Here is a 20,154-nt window from a genome sequence, read left to right on the forward strand (position 1 = left end):
ATATATATATCAGCTTATTCGTCAAGCGAGAGCATGCAGCTCATATTGTAATTTTGCAGCGAGATATTGCCGCCTGTCTTGTTTATACCTCGAGTTGTTTAAACTATAGACAAAGGCGTGTCTCGTGTTTTTGACAGGTATCAAAGGCTTGACGATAAGTAGGATATGTCTCTCAGACCGGTGATCACTATGGCATCAGTGACACCAGTCTGTAGATCGTTAACCATTCCAATTTGGCTAACAATATTGTTATAAGGCGGATGCCACATGTAGAGCAGGATTCAATTACCCTGTCGAAAAACTTGACATCACGTCTTGGTTGTTTTAGAGGACTTCAGTATATCTTTCTTTCATGACTTTGACTATGGTATGTGTACGGCTACTCTGGTCATAGTCGGTGCTGTACTGTCTTGTCCTGTGTTTGTTATATACAATAACTATGTAAAATGACTTTTGACCCATGATTGTTTGACAACTTGTGAGTATGGTCACTACTAATTCAGTATGCATCACCTAAAGTGACCTTAATGTGCATAATACACACAGTTGATGTTACCTTCATGAATGTTTCCCACTTCGGACTGGAGTAGCTGTTGAGAACTATCATAGTGTCAAGTAAGTTTGGTTTCTGTTGTGACATATTCATGAAACACTGACCACCTGGTTTCAAACTCTGATATATGCCTTCCAAGGCAGTCTTGTAATCTTTCATCCAGTGTAAGGCAAAGTGTGCGACGACTTTGTCGAACGAATTTCTGTACTCCTCATAGGTGGACAGCTTTGTAGCATCGCCAAGACTGTAGGTTATGTTCTTAGCTTTGGAGATTTCCTTGGCTTCTTTGATCATTTCAGGGGAGATATCAAAGGCTGTATGATGAAACAAAATCAAAACATGAATGAATGAATGAATGAATGAATGAATGAATGAATGAATGAATGAATGAATGAATGAATGAATGAATGAATGAATGCATGAATGAATGAACGAACGAACGAACGAACGAACGAACGAACGAACGAACGAACGAACGAACGAACGAACGAACGAACGAATGAATGAATGAATGAATGAATGAATGAATGAATGAATGCTTTATTTCACCAGATGCGTCACAGTATATAATGAAAATGAAAAGAAAGGGTGTCTTACTTAAGTTGTACAAATTCAAAAAAGAGAGAGCATTGTAGTATTGTATAATCTGGTGGGGACCATGAAAGTTGGACTAGTCGAGTTCATGGCCCTGAGTATACTAATATTATTCAGTACAAGCGTAAGTGTGATGGAGAGTGGAAACATACACAGTTTTAATGCAGATTCAGTTAATAATGTTTCAATGCAGACTTGGAAACCGGTCTACTTGACAATTGTTTTAGATAGCCAGGCAGGGAATTTTAGTTTTTCACAGCTGCATACCTAATATTATGTTGTAACCAGATATGAACTGAAAATGCCTACGTGTTTCATTATTTATTGCAGTTATGTGTAATTTTTACCTTTCCCACATGTTTGCAACTTCATTGAAAGTATTATGATCAACATAATGAACAATAATCACCGCCGATTAGGTCATGAAGTATACAAATATGTAATTAGCTGAAATAAAAATATTAAGTTCTTTGACTGCTGTCATTGTATCACCACTTTATATAGCAAGTGTAATTACCGTTGGCCAAGTCCTTCAAGCCATATATGCCGAGCTGTGAAAGCTCATTAGACATGCAAATTATAAATTAGCTGACATGAAAATGTGAAATGACTTTTGATATTGTTTTAACCTGGTATAATCATCAATGTACATAGCATGTTTTGCCAACTTTGATCAAGTAAATCCCAGTGTGTATCCCTAATAAGCAAAGTTCATTAAATATGTAAATTAGGAATTGGCTTAAGTAAAAATGCTTGATGATTTCAGTGTTGTATCATGGTATCTGCAATATATGTAGCAAGTTGTCAAGTCGATTCAGATATATATCTGTAATTAGGAAAGTTCATTAAATATGCAAATTAGGAATTGGCTGAAGAGAAAATGCTTAATGACTTTCAATAATATTGTGTTATAGTGTCTTTAATGTACATAGCAAGTTTCATCAAGTCAATTTAGATAGATATCCCTAATTATGAAAATTCATTTAATATGCAAATGAGGAATTGGCTGAAGTAAAAATTGTCTTTTGACTTTCAATAATGTTATATCACAGTATCTTTGATGTATATAGCAAGTTTCAACAACTACAATCAAGTTAATTCAGATATATATCCCTAATTGGGAAAGTTTATTAAATATGCAAATTCGAAATTGGCTGAAGTAAAATTCTTAATGACTTTCAAAAGTGTTGTATCATAGTAGCTGTAATACACGTAGCAAGTTTCATCAACTTTGGTCCAGTCAATTCAAATATATATCCCTAATTGGCAACGATCATTAAATATGCAAATTAGGAATTGGCTGCAGTTAAAACGCTTAATGACTTTCAATAATGTTAAATCATAGTATCTTTAATATACATACCAAGTTTGGTCGATTTTGATCAAATCAAACCAGACATATATCCCTAATTAGGAAAGTTCATTAAATATGCAAATTAGCAACTATCTTTCATGTCAACCCTTAATGGTTCCCACTGCTGATATATCTTGGTGTGATCAACATTTGTAGTAAATCTCATCAAATTGTGTGTAGTCGTTTTTAATGTATATCCGTTTTTTCTAAAATCATTAATTATGCAAATAAGCAAAAAGTATGCAAGCCACACCCAACAAAAACTTAATGTTCTTGCGATTTGCTAACTGAATCTATGTACCAGATTTGATTCTGATCTGATAAGCCGTTTTTGAGATATCGGACCACCAGACAGAGAGACAGACAGAGAGACAGACAGACAGACAGACATCGCTGCGACATATGCTTACGTGTGTAAACCATGTGAGCAAAAAATCTCAAATTTGAGCGTGGGATACGAAAATTTTCAACTTGTGTTAAACGCGTTGGATACGAGTGCTTTGGAATCTCATCATACTTTTCAACTGTATGAGGAACATTGCTATTTTTCAAATCATAGACAAACATACGGAATGAGCAATGAAATGAGAAAAGGTTATTGAGCAAACAATCCAATTCTTAAGGAGAAAAATTGGCTCTAAGTAGCTGGAAAAATTGTGTCCGCCGACTTCCAAACAGTACATTATATGAGGTGAAATGAACGCATTATATAGTTGAAAGAGAATGGATTTTGGAACGTTTATAGTGTCGTAGTCGTGTAATAATACCAAATTTTGGGTGCAATTACTTCAGCAACCTTCCTGATACGATATTTCAATGACAAAGATTAGTCTATTGTAACCCCTAAATAACTTGTTCTATGGTATCATTCCAAATTGACAGATTTCCTTCAATGTGGTGTTTCTCTGAAGTGTCTTTATGATCATATAATTAGTTTAGCTTTGAATCAATGACATACATACATACATACATACATACATACATACATACATACATACATACATACATACATACATACATACATACATACATACATACATACATACATACATACGCACACACAAATCGTAACCTTGACAACCAGCAACTAAGTATGTATTCAGGGAAACGTGGAAACCAATTTTTAAGAGTATATTTACATTTACCCTCACACAATTATTTCAAATTCGGAATCAAAGCATGTTAGCGCTTATATCTAGGCTTTCAGAAAATATACACTTCGATTTTTCTATGAGCTCAGTTGTTTGTAGACGCGAATAATAATAATAATAATGTTTATTTCTTATAGAGCGCATTACATTTTAAAAATCTCAATGCGCTTTACACAACACTAAAAAAGAGGTAAATTATAAATAAAAATTGCAAGAAAACACCAATAAAATGCAAGGAGATAAAATTTAAAAAATGTCTAGGAATAAAATGATCTGAAAAGATAAGTTTTTAACTGACTTCTAAAATTGTTCTAAGAATTAGCAATCCTTATCACAAATGGTAAAGCATTCCACAAATGGGGAGCACATACAGAAAAGGCTCTATTGCCATAAAAAGCCGTGTTGCAAACAGGCTGATGTAAAATGATCACACCACTTGACTGGGACCTAAGTGTACGACCAGTAAGACGTACTGTAAGCATTTCTGCTAGATAGTCAGGGGCTTGGCCTGTAATGATTTTGTAAGTGAAACAAAGAATTTTAAAATCAATTCGTTTCTGGACTGGAAGCCAATGTAAATTTTGTAGTACTGGTGTTATGTGGTCCCTTTTCTTCTTTCTGCTAACAAGCCGAGCGGCTGAATTTGAATAGCCTGGAGTTTACGTATTTCAAAGTTCGGAAGACCAAAAGAAGACTGTTGCAATAATCTAAACGTGATGTAATGAAGGCATGAACAAGTTTCTCCGTGGTACGTTGGTCAAGAAGATCACGAATCTTTCCTAACCTCCAAATCGCATGTGATGCTGATCTACAAACATTTGTAACATGGTCTGACATGGTGCAGGCAGAGTCCATTGTAACACCTAGATTGCGAACTGATTCAGATGGATATACACTGACATCACCAATCCGAAAATTACGAGGGACAGTTCCCACAATCCCAAATTTCGAGGAAAAATGTACAACCTCTGTCTTACCGTCATTGAGTGCAAGCATATTGACCCTCATCCATCCCCGAATCTCGTCTAAACATGACTCGATCGTGGCAATGGGAACCTGGTTACCATCGCACGTAATATAGGATTGGGTGTCGTCAGCATACATCATGGAATCCAAACCATATTTGTTAATAATGTCCTCCAGGGGTGCCACATAGAGACTAAAGAGAATTGGTCCAAGGACAGAACCCTGAGGAACACCACAAAACAACGACTGTTCTTCCGACAGGATTGACTTGACGCAAACAGACTGTGTACGCCCCGTAATGTAAGAATTGAACCAGTCAAAAACAACACCTGTGATGCCAAACCGATGACGCAGCCTGTGTAACAGAATGGCATGGTCAATCGTATCGAAAGCAGAAGAAAGGTCGAGTAAAATCAAAATTACATCTTTACGTTTATCTAAAGAGCGTAGTATGTCATTCTGCACTCTAATGAGAAGATTGATTTTCTTGACGTGCTCAATACTTGTCCTAATCACTCGTTTTTATTCGATATCTCTGTACACAATATTTAATAACACACAACAAATATACAGCTTTTTATCACATTGAGGACTACAATGCAATATTTGTGCCTTCCTCTTCTTTCATAGTGCCTCTTTTGCCCAAGCTACCAGATAGATAAATTTCACCTTGAAAAGGCTTCGAGCGCCAAAAGATACCTATGAAGAAGCTTAGTCGCAATACTGACAAACGCTCTTATGATTTCTCACAGTCTCTGACATACTCAAATAAAACATTGCACATTACATATAGCATGTGACTTTTTGGGATAGCTGGCTAGCAATCTAGTTGACGACCTTTTCAATTTGAAGGGGCGATTTCGTGTTGCAATTGTCTTAGGACATGTTGTAAATCCAACCGGCATGCTGTTGTTTTTGTGGGAGATTGAAAATTTATGTTTTTAACTGAAGATTTTGCTGTGGCATCAATGTGAGATGACTGTCAACTAATTTTAAACCTGAAATCTGTTTTACGATAAACTTTATCGAAATTAGCTAATTGCTACCATGTTATCACTGTAACAATCATTGATTTCTCGATGTTGATGTAAGGAGCGCGCAAACCATTCTACGTTCACTTTTCCCAACGGGGGCAATTCTTAATAATCCCTCTAATACCTCCACTTAACGATGCACTAGGATGTAAATCCTTGTACTTTGTAAAACAACTTTTATTATCTAGCCTGGTCTAGCCTTGACTCTTACCTGTTACTCTTGCAACTCGTTTCGACAAAAGTGCTGTCAGAGAGCCTACCCCACAGCCAACGTCAAGTAAAACATCTGTCCGATTCAATTGCATTACCTGGGAAACCCCTTCCATGAACTGCGAGGCATATGCATGCGACATGGGCGAAAACGTCTTCAACCGACTGAAATTCATCGTGTTTATTGCATACCCGTGGTGCCCTGCATCTCAATCGTTACTGAGGAATATGAGAAAGAAAGGTAGAAATAATGAACAATCGGTGGAAGTTGTGTATCGTAAATTATTTATCTGCTTTAACCCTTTTAGTAGTCGATTTTTGTTCATTCACCACTATATCCAATTATTGATTCATTAAGTTATGTATTTATTTATTTTTTAGGTAAATTAGGCTATTATACTTATTCAAGTAACTTTTAAAACAAAAATCTGAAACACAAGTCTATTGCAGGCAAACATTCGCATTAGTTTTGGTTGCAGCGAAAGTTTTAAATTCATTGCATTTTGATTATTAGTTCATTTACATATTTAATGAACTCCTCTAATTAGCTGTATGTATCAAAACTTCATGCAGTGGATTTGATCGATCGTGTAAGATAAACTAGTATTGGTCATACTTGTGTTACAGTGATGACGAATGTTTGATAACCATGGATATTTACTGGCCTCTATCAAAATTAAATACATACAATTAGATGAAACTTCATGGGTAAATTGGTCTCACTTAGATTTAGATATTCTGTAGGTTTCATTTGATTTAACAAACTGCCAAGGGAGCGTTCAGTTATTATGGCCGGGGGTGGGCCGGCAAATTCTTCCTGCGCATCAGTCAAAATAAGTGAACCCCCCTACCCATTGTACCAAAAAATGATGACCCCCTTTCAAGATGACAAAAATTTCATGACCCCCCCCCCCCACATTGCTTGAGTAAAGCTGCACACACAAACACCTCGGGGATATGGAGCAATAGAATCCCCCAAAAAGAGCTTAGATTTTTTCAAATGACCTTCCTTACAAAACTCAAAAGGTGTTAATGATCAGATTTCCCCTTCTGACTTGCTATAATTTTGAAATTACCCCTCAAAGGGGTTGGACAGAAATTACTGGTGGATCGCAATATTTTTGCGCAAGCGTGTGTGTACAAAATTTTGATATTTGGATTTAATTAAAAATCAGCTGTTGATAATGTTGATTTGCCATACATGGTATACATATATTTTCTCATACATGTATGAGAAATCTATGTAATACTTTTTCAATGCAAAACTATATCTGTGCATTTATAGATATTTGATAATTTACATAAATGTACTTAAATGAAATAGGGTTGTTACAACTGGCATGCGGACAAAAAGTTTGACCTTAGAATTTCACCAAAAATGTTCATCCACTATACATGGGAGTCAATGATAAAATTGTGAATAATTTTTTTCCAATGAAAAACTTGGTATACTTGTGCATATACAGATGTTCAATAATTAACATTATTTTACTTGATTAGAATATGATGGTTAAAGGTGCATATTATGTGTACAAGAAATCTGATTATGGAACTTCACTGAAAATGTTCATCCACTATACATGGGAGTCTATGAGGAAAGTATGAATAATTTTTTTCCAATACAAAAATAGGTAAACCCATGTATTTATGTACTCTCGATTATTGATATCAATGTACTTGATTAGATTAGGGTGGTAACAAATGGATGTGTTCGCCAGAAATTGGATTTTGGAATTATACCAAAATGTAGATTCACTGTACAAGGGAGTCTATGAGGAAAATGAATAATTTTTTTCAATACAAAACTATCAAAATCTGTGTATTTATAGACATTTGATAATTCATTTTAAAGTACTTAGTTAGCCTAGGATGGTTAAAGGTTGATATGTGTGCAAGAAATTGGATTTTGGAATTTCACCGAAATGTTGATTCACTATACATTGGAGTCTATGAGAAAACTAAGAATATTTTTTTTAAATGCTAAACTAAATTAATTTGTGCTTTTATAGGTGTTTGATAATTGATACAAATGTACTTGATTCAAATAGGGTATTTAAAAGTTCAGATGTGGACAACAATTATGATATTGGAATTTCACCTAAAAGTATTATTTAACTTTTCATGGTACTAGTAGTCTCAGTACAGGTAACTGTTAAATAATTTCCCTGACAAAACTTGCTATATCTCTAATATGTAAGTAATAGGAATTGTTCATCGCCCTCAGTGCAGTGAGCTGATTTACAATAAGACAAGCCTCAGAGTTGTCATGTCAAGATGTTCATGTGACAGCTAATTATACTTTTGTTCAGATTTACAGGTGAATAACTTCAGAGAATGAAATCATGCATGAATCATTTTTATCTTCCAGAATATTTCTGAACACTGAAACTGCTTTTTGACGGGACGGATACTTATGAAAATTAAGTGACACCCCCCCCCCCTCTGAGCTGTTTGAAATATATGACCCCCCCCCCCCTTTGAAGTTTTCAAATTTGAGGTGACCCCCTCCTGGATTTTGCCGGCCCAACCCCGGCCATAATAACTTAACGCTCCCCAATGTGTATTGGTCATACTTAGCTTTTAGTGATACCGAAAGTTTGAAAAGGATTGAATACTGACAACCAGCTCATTTGCATATTTTTTACTGACGTTTTGTTATATTTGAGGCCAAATATCAATCTGAAAGCACTGAATATTACTAGACTTTCCAAATACAATGTTCATACTCATTAATGATCATGCCAAACGCTTGATGAGCACCATATACTGATTATAGCTTAGGTTTAGTCAGACTGAAAGTTTGAATAGCGTGGTACATGTATCATTAATCGATTGCATATTTCATTAACTTCTGTAATTAGGCTAGGTATCAAAACTGAAAGCATTCAACCTGATCCGACCTTTGGCCTGAACAAGGTTTAATTATGCTATCACTTTGATTTCCATGACGTATTCATTATTGAATTATTTGCATGGTTACAAACTTCCGTAATTTCCCTATATATACCTATGGATTAAATTTTGTTCAACTTCTGAGGTACATTTGTATTTAAGCAATAACCCCCGCCGCAGGAGGGTATACACGAGATTTTGGTACAATGCGCGACATATAGCACGAGCCGATAGGCGAGTGCTATATGGAGCGAATTGTACCAAAATCGAGTGTATACCCGACTGCGAAGGGGGTTATTGCTATTATATTATATCAACTTGTGTGTCTTTGTCGTCTTGGTCCGGCATTTTCGTCAGTTTCAGCCCAAAATGCAGAAAACGGACGTCTGAGAGATCGAACGTCGGAAAATCATCGCCCGAGACCGAGCATTTTTATAAGTTTGGATTACGTTGACAACACACGAACAATATCCTACGATAACATACGCATTTATTACGTTCATCAAAATTTCATTAATATTTACATGCAACACGAACTGCTTCAGACACAGAAATGGGTCAAGAGTTCAAAGCAAAAGAAAAAGTAACAATTTTTTTCGTAAATTTACATAAAAACAATAGCGCTGGCTTTTTTTGGCGTAGTACACTAAAAATAGATTTGTCTCATTCACTGTCAGTCCGGTGTGCGCCAACCGTCGTAACACATTCAGACAGAGGAGGTGGTGCAGTGGGGTTACAGGTTCTATTTTTGATGGATATTTTGGATGGATAATTTGTGCCAGAAAACGTTCAGTTTTGAAATAATCCAGACATGGATTACGGCGACTGTATGAACAGTTGTAATATGCGAGCAGAGTGTGTTGCCCGATTCAGCGAGAGCTGGACGCTGACACAGCGATTTTCGTCGCAGTCGCCAGGAATGGTCGCATTGTTATTTTGAACTTCTTCAAGTTCTTGGGCTACATCGTTAGAACACCCTGGTCTGTTACAGCCCAAACTCTAGGAAGGAATATCTGACGTACCGTTACTGTGAGGAAGTTTCAATTTATTTGTGTATGAACGAATACTGTAGTAGTAGCTTCGTTTTAAAGAGCGGTATGTCGCGTGTCGACTCCTGCTGAATCGATCAAGCAAACTACACAGTGCGCTGTTACCCTATACAATTTTGTACATCATCATACCAAAATAAATGTGTTGCTTCGGAGATTTCTTTCATCATAGACCGCTTATTTTCACCAAGAGGTGAGTTACAGAACCATACTTTATCTCTGTATCGAAATTCGAACTCGGTCTTTGAAACAAAGCGGACTGTTTCGGATAAGTTCAGAGCCACATCGTTCAAATACACCGACCGGCAATTTTCAAAAATGCTGGTTTAGGGGCCCGTTTTACCACCGCTATCAGTGCTAAAACAATATATTTTAGCATCGCTCTCGTCCAATCAGAATGGCGCATGGTAGCATGATATAATATAATACTTGGTTTTAGGTATAATGATTGTTTGAAGAGGGCGGCATATTATTATGAACTCATGTGTATACTCATGGAAGGCCACTTTAACCCCTTGACTACCTATGGCGCCGGATATATCCGGCGCCATATTGAATTACCATATACCTGAGTGCCGGAAATATCCGGCACAGTTAAATAGGTGTATTTGCTTCGTTTTTGTCGCTGAAAATCCTGTTATTTCGGCATCGGCACACAGCACAACTAAGATTGATGTATTCCAATCAGGCCTGGATGTGATTGCGCCTCGTACGTCCGAGTATGGCCAAAATCCGGAAGCAAATGTCGTGACCCATGACCTCGACCCTAAAAGGTCAGGCTGATCACAGAAGCATCGCGCTGATTGTTTACAGTTTTCAGAAGTACGGACGATCGCGAAGATGTTCATGTTTTTTTTTAAAGAAATGAAATGTTATTTATTGAAAACAAATGATTTATATGTAAATATGTTCTATTAACAGCAATATTCATGAATGAAACTAGAGGAAATACAATTTTTTACTATAAGCCAGTGAAATTATAGCAGCCATATTATCAATATGACTGGTCACATGACTGGTCATGTGTTTGGTCATGTGATATGTTGTTCCCTAAATGTATTTTTAAATATTGTGAATTATTTTTTGATAAATCATAACCATTTTTGGATGCATGTTTCTGCAAGGAAGACATAAAGCAGATGTTTACAAATATAAAATGTGTTGATTTTCAAATACAGAATCATGTCAGATGCTGATGTTTGTGGTTCATTACTCTGCCTTTTGTGAGAAAAATCTTAAATAGGTACATCTATAAATAAAGTAAAGGGTAGTTATTATTATATATATGTTAAGACAATGCCATGAAAATTGCAAATGTATTCAAAATTGCGTCATTTTATGGATTCAAAACACGTCCTGATGCTTCAAATATTCATATTCTTTGCCAACTCTGGTCACATGATGTGTCATGTGATCAGTCACGTGACCTTGAAATACAAAACTAATGCATGAAAAAGTGGGAAATTTCATGTTGATTCAAAAAATATATGGTTTATTGGTACTTACTTAATTTTTACTCTAAGCAGTGTTCATGCAATGACCACACCCAAGATTTTATCAATATTTACATAAGGGGCCTGGTATATAGGAATACATTGGCCTTGGTAGTCAAGGGGTGACCCCTGCATGACCTCCGCCATCTAAATTACGATTGTGCTGATAGTTCCGGTCCGTCATATTCACACTGAAATGTGCCGTACAAATGTAATGTTCAAAATTGCTAGAATATATCATCAAAGTAAAACGGGTTGCCTTTCTATATACCGCTTATCTAATTAAACAGAAAATGTCGACGGGTCATACGAGGTCATGAAATAAGCTAATTCGCCAATCAGGTCATATTTCAAAACTTTATCTACACCATTTGCGAAATCAATAGTTTAAGGGCTTAGCACACTCATGATAAACTCATTTGTTTAAATTAGTGGCATTTTAAATCATACAATGTACATAAACTCTGAGTGCGATGTTATTCAGGTGATGACACTGTACTATGAAGTTTTAAAGTTTTAGTCGTAGGCCATTTAAGTCTTACTTCGATTGATATTGTGTCATATGATTAACAGCAACAGCACATTCACTTGTAAGTTATAGGTAAACCCTCAAGGAAGCTTGGGTCCATGCTTTGCTACAGTTTCCTGTCCCTTTTTTCTAGGGTCTATGGTTATAATCACAACCGTTCACGAACGGGCAATTCAAAGCATCTACTATAGCAATGTACACGGTTTTCTATCCTTTTACCAGTTGCACATTTTGTATACTCGGTTGTGGCCAGCATGTAAGTTTAAAGGCATTAGTTAATGTGGTGCACCTTAACCATTAGATTATGTATGTAGATATAATCAATTTTTCTATCTTTTCACCATAATTTAATTTTGTAACTGAATTTTCATACTATTGCCTATTTGACTATTATATGGACGCTCAAGTCCGAAATAAAGATATAATAATAATAATAATAATAATAATTAACGATCAATTCGTCGCCTCTTTCAGTCGGATATTTAACATTAGTTACTATTTTGACTTGTACATATCTAGTTTTGAGTCGCTGTGTGACCCTGCCACTTCCGGGAGTGTCTTATTCTGCCTGACAGCAAAGATGCGTGCGACTGGTAGCGTTACGGATCATGACAAGTGTACGTTTTTAGGTGGTTTGTGTAATACTAGTATTACAAGCCATTGTTATGCTATGAACAGTAGATCACCCACCTTCCGAATTTTCTAATTAGTTGAGTTTACCGTTGCTGTCGATGTCAGCTGCCTTCTTTACAACAGTAAAGCCTTGTGTCATATGACTTTACCTCGGGGTCGTATTCTCTTTACACCACGTGACATTATTGCTAGTTCGGGGTTAAGTGGGTCATAGTTGAACACATATATTCACGCTTATTGACTTTTCATAGAGCTGTCTATCTTTCCACTCGTGAATATGTATGTTGTTAATACTACCTTATCATTTTACAACAATTTTAATAGCCTTAAAAATGTACCGTAAACAAATACTTGAATTAATGACAGAGAGTCGGGGATACTAAAACAGTGGACATAAACTGCAGTACTGTTCGGAATATAGCATTTCGTTACAAAGAGGGCCTCCCTTTTCTTAGTTCAGGCAAAGTAGACACAAGCACTGCCTTTTACAAGAAAGGAAATTGTGTTGTCATAAGTTGTTCACTAAAAGAGCCGTTAAGTCAGGGACTTGCCATTTGGTAATTTGCATCTCCTCACATATTCACATTCACCACTCAGACAAACCTCAAGCATTGGTAATACAAAAAATGATCATATAGTCTTGTGCTTTCGCCGTTTTGCGGGCTTCATTCAGATCTTATATATATATATATATAATATATATATATATATATATATATATATATATATATATATATATATATATATATATATATTATATATATATATATATATATATATATATCCCCTGCAAACGCTGTCAATGCTGGACAAGGCCCCTCATCACTGGTGGTGATGCTGTGCCCCGGCCAGCTACAACACCAGCAAAATTAAGGAATACCCAACTCATGTCTTTGTGGGAGAAATGGGCCACCAAATGGGTGACCATTTAATGAGAAACTGTAACTGTAAAATACATCAAACAGGCCACTAATTGATGGCACGCAAACATAGTACAAAACGTGTGACCTTACAATAACTAACCTACTGACACTTGTGATAAATTAAAGTTGCAAAGATGAGATACATCAATTAGGCCACAAAATTGGTGACCAATAAACTGACACACAAACAAATTTCCTTACAATGATTAACATGCTGATAACTGTGAAATACATAAAGTGGGCCACAAAAAGGTGACCAATTAACAGTCTAACAAAGAATTCACCTACATAGGTAACTCATTTAATCTTGCCCCAATCTTGTGGGACCCAAACACAAATCCATACATGGTAAAATGTGGTGGAAAGGGGAGGAGGAGGGCGTTGTTAAAGTTCAGATGAGGTCCAGCTGCCGAAATGGCAGTCTTGCCTGGAGGACGTCTCAGGGCAAAAGAGGATAGTACAAGCCCACACGATGACCTCTTGACCCCCGCCACTGGCGATGCTGTATGAACGTTTGCAGGAGATAAAATTCCTTACTTTTGTAACTTCTTTATCCCCTGCAAACGCTGTCAATGCTGGACAAGGCCCCTCATCACTGGTGGTGATGCTGTTCCCCGGCCAGCTACAACACCAGCAAAATTAAGGAATACCCAACTCATGTCTTTGTGGGAGAAATGGGCCACCAAATGGTGACCATTTAATGAGAAACTGTAACTGTAAAATACATCAAACAGGCCACTAATTGATGACACGCAAACATAATACAAAACGTGTGACCTTTTTTTTTTTATATTTAAGGAATTTTATTGGGTATTTTCCTTATAATGTTACAATTCTTTGCTAGTGTACTAGTTTTTCTCTGTAAATACATCAATTATCGCACAAATAATAATATAGGAGACCACTTTTCCAAGTGCACTGTCATCTTGTTATTCTTTTTTGCAATGAAGTTCTCTATCTGATATATCCGTCGTATGAAAGACACCAATCCTGCGAAACTTTCATTTTACAGTAATAGGTGTGTTTTCTCGCAAGTAAACTAATAAAGTTAACTAACAGAGATTCTTTTGGATCTGAAATAACCAAGCAGAGTTTGCTTGGTGGTGAGCTCAACTCTAGAGCGTCTCCCCAATAAAGTAATAGATTCCTCCAAAGGGACACTGAAAATGAGCATGCATAAAATAAATGTTCATAGCTTTCAACTTCGTTCATGCAGAATGTACACAGAGGGGTTGGAAATTTATTGGGATTTAGTTTGTGAAGTTTTTCATTGGTATAAAGAATATTATGTAGTAATTTAAATTGGAATTCCTCATTTTGCTGTCGATGGTCATCTTCAGCATTAATTTATACATTTTTTCCAATCCAGAGTACCTGAATTCAAAACTTCTTCCAGTTTGCTTGGCTCGCCGGTGCGGTAAAGATCCTGCTTGTCAATTCATTCTTAATAATGTGTCTTGATAGGCCCTCTAATACATTTGGTGTCTCGTTTATCAGAATGTGAATATCGTCTACTCCATTTTCTTTTTGTTTAAGATCGCCTGGAATGGCGGAGATTAGACCGATCCACTTAAGTTTGTGTAACAAGGAGAAATGTGCCCCTTCAATTATGGCCATGGTTTTGCTTTGTCCATATCGAAGAGATCAGAGATTCTCAAAATTCCTTCGAAGCAAATTCTCTGAAATAGACTGATTTACCCCTAAGAGTATATTTTTGTTGTTCCACACAATCTGATTTTTTCTTCATTTTGCGTAGCAGTTTCCTCGGACCAAGCATCAAGACATTCTGTGACAAAATCTGTAAACCGCACCGGTAGCCTATGTGTGTTAAAGTTACATTTAAATAAGAGATTTCCTCCCAAGTCTTCCAATTTCTTTTCTATGAAAAGCTTCCATGGGTGTGAAATCTCTGGGTTGATAAAACGTTGTATCCATGTGATTCTTTGTTGTCTTTTCATTAAATTTAGATTTGCATGTTTAAGCCACCTTGGCCCACGGACCCTATCATTGTTTTTCTTGCTATCTTATCTTTTCCATTCCATAGAAAGTCATATATTATTTTGTAAAACGTGTGACCTTACAATAACTAACCTACTGACACTTGTGATAAATTAAAGTTGCAAAGATGAGATACATCAATTAGGCCACAAAATGGTGACCCATAAACTGACACACAAATGATTTCCTTACAATGATTAACATGCTGATATTAACTGTGAAATACATAAAGTGGGCCACAAAATGGGTGACCAATTAACAGTCTAACAAAGAATTCACCTACATAGGTAACTCATTTAATCTTGCTCCAATCTTGTGTAGCCCAAGCACGCCACAAGACACACCTTGTGTCGGCCCACAAGAAGAAAGTCCACGTCACTGCAGCCCCTGCGAACAGTGACTTGTCTTTATTGCTACGTACGTTGACCCGTGCCGTGTTGATAAACTGGCATATGAACTCTGACTCATGCATGTTTCACAGATGTATGCAAAATTTATACTGGCACAGCACCAGTGTCTAACTAGCAATAACTTAGCCATCCTACTTATATAATGTGCTTGGCTACGCTACTACCTTCTGTTTTATTGCAGCAATAGAGGTAAATCCATAACAATTGTAAAGTCTGTAAACTACGTTTTGTACTTTATCTACAAACGAGTCTTGTTGACCCCCTCTTTGTATTACTACCTTGGGAAACGAGTCTGGTTGACCCCCCTCTTCTTATTTATTACTACCTTGGGAAACAAGGAACAAAACTCGAATTGAGTTACTGTATTCCTACTGTGGCTAAACACAAACCAAAGAGAGACTTGCTCTAAAAACAGAGATTAAAAAACCCTGTTGGAGGGAAAAATTCTCTCTGAAAAAGCCTAGTTAATCATATGGAATCACAAATCGTGGAATGCAAAGATAGCAAAAATAATTGTTAGCAATGTGAAATGGAATCTGCTAGTCTGGAGGAAGCGCATAGTGTGAACCTAAAAACTTCCTGTACTTTATAAACATATTTCTAACCAGCTTCCTCCCCACCCTACAAAGCATACTTGCTCCTTATATGTTGTCACTTGAACATTTTTCGGGACATCAGATAATAAGCCAGAATGGCACAACTTACTGCAGCCCCTACGAACAGTTACTATGTTAAACTTGGCCTTAAACTGATGACCTATATACTAGTATATACTTGTTTCATAACTTAACTGATTGTACCAAACGGTAATTTAGGCAAATCGATTTCATACGTCCAAAACCTCTGGATGATTGCTGGAGAGCCTGTTTTTAAAGTAGCAGTAATGCACTCATATTGATAAAGGAAGGTTAAAAAATTGTCACACTGCCAAACCAGAAAACACAGCTGATTTCCCGATAAATTGACTCTACTTGAAAGGGGAAGCTGGCTTACAACATTTGACTCTGTACCACGCAAGGCGCACAGTTGCTGTACTAAATCTGGGTCTTCAACTGGCAAGTAGATTCCAAACATCTGAAACCTCTGATTGGTTATTGGAAGGCTTGCCTTTGTAAATATATGTGCAAGACATAGCAAGATAGATGAGCCATTACTATAACTTTGAAGTCTTATGTACAATAATACAGCTTCATATTGATCTAGAGAGGATAAACTTATATATCCTAAAGAATAACTGAAAACAAAATTATATGTCCATTTTGTAAAGTTGATGTTGTTGATTGTTGCCTTGTAGCCCTAGTGTCTGATGCAGGATTTGAATATGCTGAGTGGCAATGAGGTTCGCTGCCTTCTTTTGTACATTTTTTTTTTCATGAGCCATGCCTGTTAGTGAAAACAAAGGGAGAACTAGGCAGAAAAAGAATTCGACAGAGTCTCAATAATGTGGTTGCATTATACCTATTACATAGCAAATAGGTTGAGTGGCAGACAGAATCAAACATTGGAAAACCAATAAAGGAGCCCGGGCAGTAACATGCTGACACTGCCTCCCACATATGACAAGCGGATAAAATGACACTGCTGCTGACCCAGCCGATCCAACAATGTGGGGGAAAAACACAGCTGGGAAACAAATTCCACAAAGGGAAGACGCTGTACCCACAGCAACACCCTACATATTGGACCAGCACAGCCAAATCCAACCATGAGGGAAGTTCCACAAGGGAAAAATGCAAAGCTGAACATACAGCAACACCCAACATAGTGGACCAGCACAGCCGAATCCAACCATGAGGGGAAAACCCAGCTGAAAAACACACTAAATTCCACAAAGGGAAAAAGTGAAAATGCTGTAAACACAGCACACCCCACATTGAGAACCTGTAATATAATGGGCTGTAAGCCCAGCAAAATCCAGCTTAATGGGAAGCAATAAGCAGGGCTGCCAAACATAATTCGCATGACTCAGTCTGACGCCACTTTGTTGCAGCAAAAGTTCGACCACAGCAATGAAATGTACAGCTAGCAAACTTTATGAAGTACAATCTTGGCAAATGTGAACTGGCTGATCTTGAACACATAACTAGTAATGATAATGAAAAAGCACACTAGTTGTAACCCAATGTTGGGCGACAAGTCTCTCGCGGACATGACGTCCACCGCGAATTTATGATATCTCTACTACTACTGCTCTCATAAATTTGAGCTGACAGAAATTACTTCGCGTAGAACCCCTCAGACTGACAGCATATAAATGCTCCAAAAGAAGTGCATACGTCATTTGCCTTAACAAACTGTTTTTCCTGTAGGTGAAAACAGGTATCATATACTTACTTTAGCTCCATTTGTGGATAAGGTAATTGTTACCTACATGGAGTGATGTCAGCGTGACTCTACATCTGCCTTTTGATAAAGGGACCGTGCTATGGATAGTGTTCTGCAGATGTGCCTATTGTTGATGCTGTGGTATCTCAAGTAGGCTGTTTCGAATGTGAAGAAGGTGAGTTGAAGCCCTTGCCACTGTTGTAGAAGCTGATGACAATGATGCTGTTAACTGTCTGCTGCTGAAGACAACTACCATTGGCAGGAACCATACCTGTAACTGCTCTTTTACTTGAGGCACTGGAGCTAGCTGCCTTCTTCTGTGCTACCTTTTTGCTTTGAGCCATGGCCATGAGCTAAGAAAAGGAAAACTAGGCAGCAAAAGGAAATTACCTGAGTTCCACTGAATAGTTTACAATAAACCAAACCGTTCCAAACTTACGACAGCTGGTCACATGCTAAACTACTGCAAATCTAACACAGAAAACTGAAATTGCAACGCTCCCTCAATTGGACATGTGCACGACTACAGGTGATAAGGAAAATAAAAGCTCTGATTGAGTGGTAGCAAGATCCAAGGCATGGAGAATCCACTCAGGGACGCTGCCCTGAAAATACATCCACCCCTTCCGCAGCCAAAATGTCAAAGTTGCATGCCCAGCCAGTCCCGACAATGAAGGGGCCCTACAATTGAGGGAAAAAAAAGCTGAAGAACACAGCTGAATCCAACAATGTGGAAAAAACAACAGCGCTACAAGAGCAGCTGACATTCCACCGAAGTGGAAATGAACAAGCTGTAAAAAACAGCAACAACCGACATTGGGGACCTGTAATGGGCTGTAAGCACAGCAACAAGCCGCGTGGGGAGTAGTATGTAGCAAGATTATTCACACACATGATTCCCATGTCCTGGTTTGATGCCACTCTGTCGACACTACGACCACAGCTAAAACTTAAAAAAAAATTAAAAAGATGCCAATGCTCGACCATGTATAATGTTGTGTTCGTGGCCCTTTTTGAAGGTCACCTATAATAAACGGGATGACCCTGCCTCATTCCGCCAAGCCCCTGTGTCGTGTGTTTTCTATTCAATAGTTGATTACCCATAAAGCAATTACTCGGCTAGGGTTTCACATAAATTAGTTTTTGTACATTGTGAAAGATTTATCTTATTGTACGTAGTTATGTATGTGAAACCGTGTCACTATGATAAAATACCAACTACGTAACTATAAACAAGAATTTCGCCTGGTTAAAGAAAACATTTCAGTTATTATTTCCTGGCAACAGCCCTGATAATAGGAATCGTCATGCCATATTCTCCCTGGAAAGTATGAAATGCAAATGTAAGCGCATCCTTTATATATTCTTCTCTTCTATCTTCTGGAAACCTTTCGAGCTGACCCATAAAGGTTGGGAGTACCACTACAAGAAAAAGGATAAAACGTTCAGAATGGGTTTTCCTAATTTTATCACAAACTTGCTATGGCTGCTATTTCATGATATAAGCCGTCCTGTAGTCGACCATGTCTGTCACGTCATCTTTCATTCCTCTAAAACGGTTTAATAGGTGGTCTGAAGTAAATTTTATGTAAAGTATCTGCAAACATAATTGACTGTCATTTGACTATAAATTGTCTTTTGTACTACTATCGAGTATCTTTCATCATTCGTTAAAGTGGTAAAAGTTTACAGAAATCTGTCGACAGATACCGCTAATTAGCACTGAACATTTTGTATAATAGAGGCCATTTAATTGATATATGATTCAAAACAATCATATGCCTGAAATCTACAGTCTGTTTCCCTACTCAACACTAACGTTGGTTGCACAGTTCTTACAAATACAACCATTTTCATTATTAGACAGCGAAGCCACCGCAGTGAACTGCAATAAAACTGCTCACACTAATTAGTTTCAGCTGTAGCCAGCTGGCAAAGTCGACAACATAGTATGTCCCATGAAGACAGTTTGTCTGGGGAAGTTGAAATAAGAAAGATTTGTACATGGACCAGTGCATGGTAATGTTACATTGTATCTTA

General features: G+C 37.2%; 2 protein-coding genes across 6 annotated transcripts in view; both read right to left on the reverse strand.

Moving 5' to 3' along the window:
- Nucleotides 1–20,154, reverse strand: part of LOC139128437 (juvenile hormone acid O-methyltransferase-like) — a 57,873-nt gene that overhangs the window by 27,028 nt on the left and 10,691 nt on the right. Inside the window, exon 5 of one of the 4 annotated variants that reach the window (XM_070694206.1) lies at nucleotides 13,351–19,536. The exons of the other annotated variants lie outside the window; for them this stretch is intronic. Coding sequence (XP_070550307.1) covers nucleotides 19,385–19,536 — 152 coding nt within the window. The 3' untranslated portion in view covers nucleotides 13,351–19,384. Of the gene's footprint in view, nucleotides 1–13,350; nucleotides 19,537–20,154 lie in introns of those variants that run through there. 4 annotated transcript variants of the gene reach the window in all.
- LOC139128430 (juvenile hormone acid O-methyltransferase-like) lies at nucleotides 26–12,608 on the reverse strand. 2 transcript variants are annotated; one of them, XM_070694199.1, is made up of 3 exons: nucleotides 12,516–12,608; nucleotides 5,864–6,064; nucleotides 26–867 (listed from the first exon to the last, which is right to left on the reverse strand). In XM_070694199.1, exons 2-3 carry the CDS (start codon nucleotides 6,036–6,038, stop codon nucleotides 500–502), a joined length of 543 nt encoding a protein of 180 aa, XP_070550300.1. In that variant the 5' UTR covers nucleotides 6,039–6,064; nucleotides 12,516–12,608; the 3' UTR covers nucleotides 26–499. The 2 variants fall into 2 exon arrangements, with proteins under 2 accessions (XP_070550300.1, XP_070550299.1); XM_070694198.1 differs by having other exon boundaries at nucleotides 5,864–6,081.

Source organism: Ptychodera flava, unplaced genomic scaffold (assembly GCF_041260155.1).
Source record: "Ptychodera flava strain L36383 unplaced genomic scaffold, AS_Pfla_20210202 Scaffold_53__1_contigs__length_892398_pilon, whole genome shotgun sequence".
Lineage (NCBI taxonomy): Eukaryota > Metazoa > Hemichordata > Enteropneusta > Ptychoderidae > Ptychodera > Ptychodera flava.

What these genes read in the sequence shown, in the direction of transcription:
- LOC139128430 (XM_070694199.1), bottom strand. Translation starts at nt 6,038, where the DNA reads ATGAATTTCAGTCGGTTGAAGACGTTTTCGCCCATGTCGCATGCATAT. An exon ending in ACGAGTTGCAAGAGTAACAG is followed by an intron (nt 868 to 5,863) that starts GTAAGAGTCAAG and finishes TTCATCATACAG; the next exon opens with CCTTTGATATCTCCCCTGAA.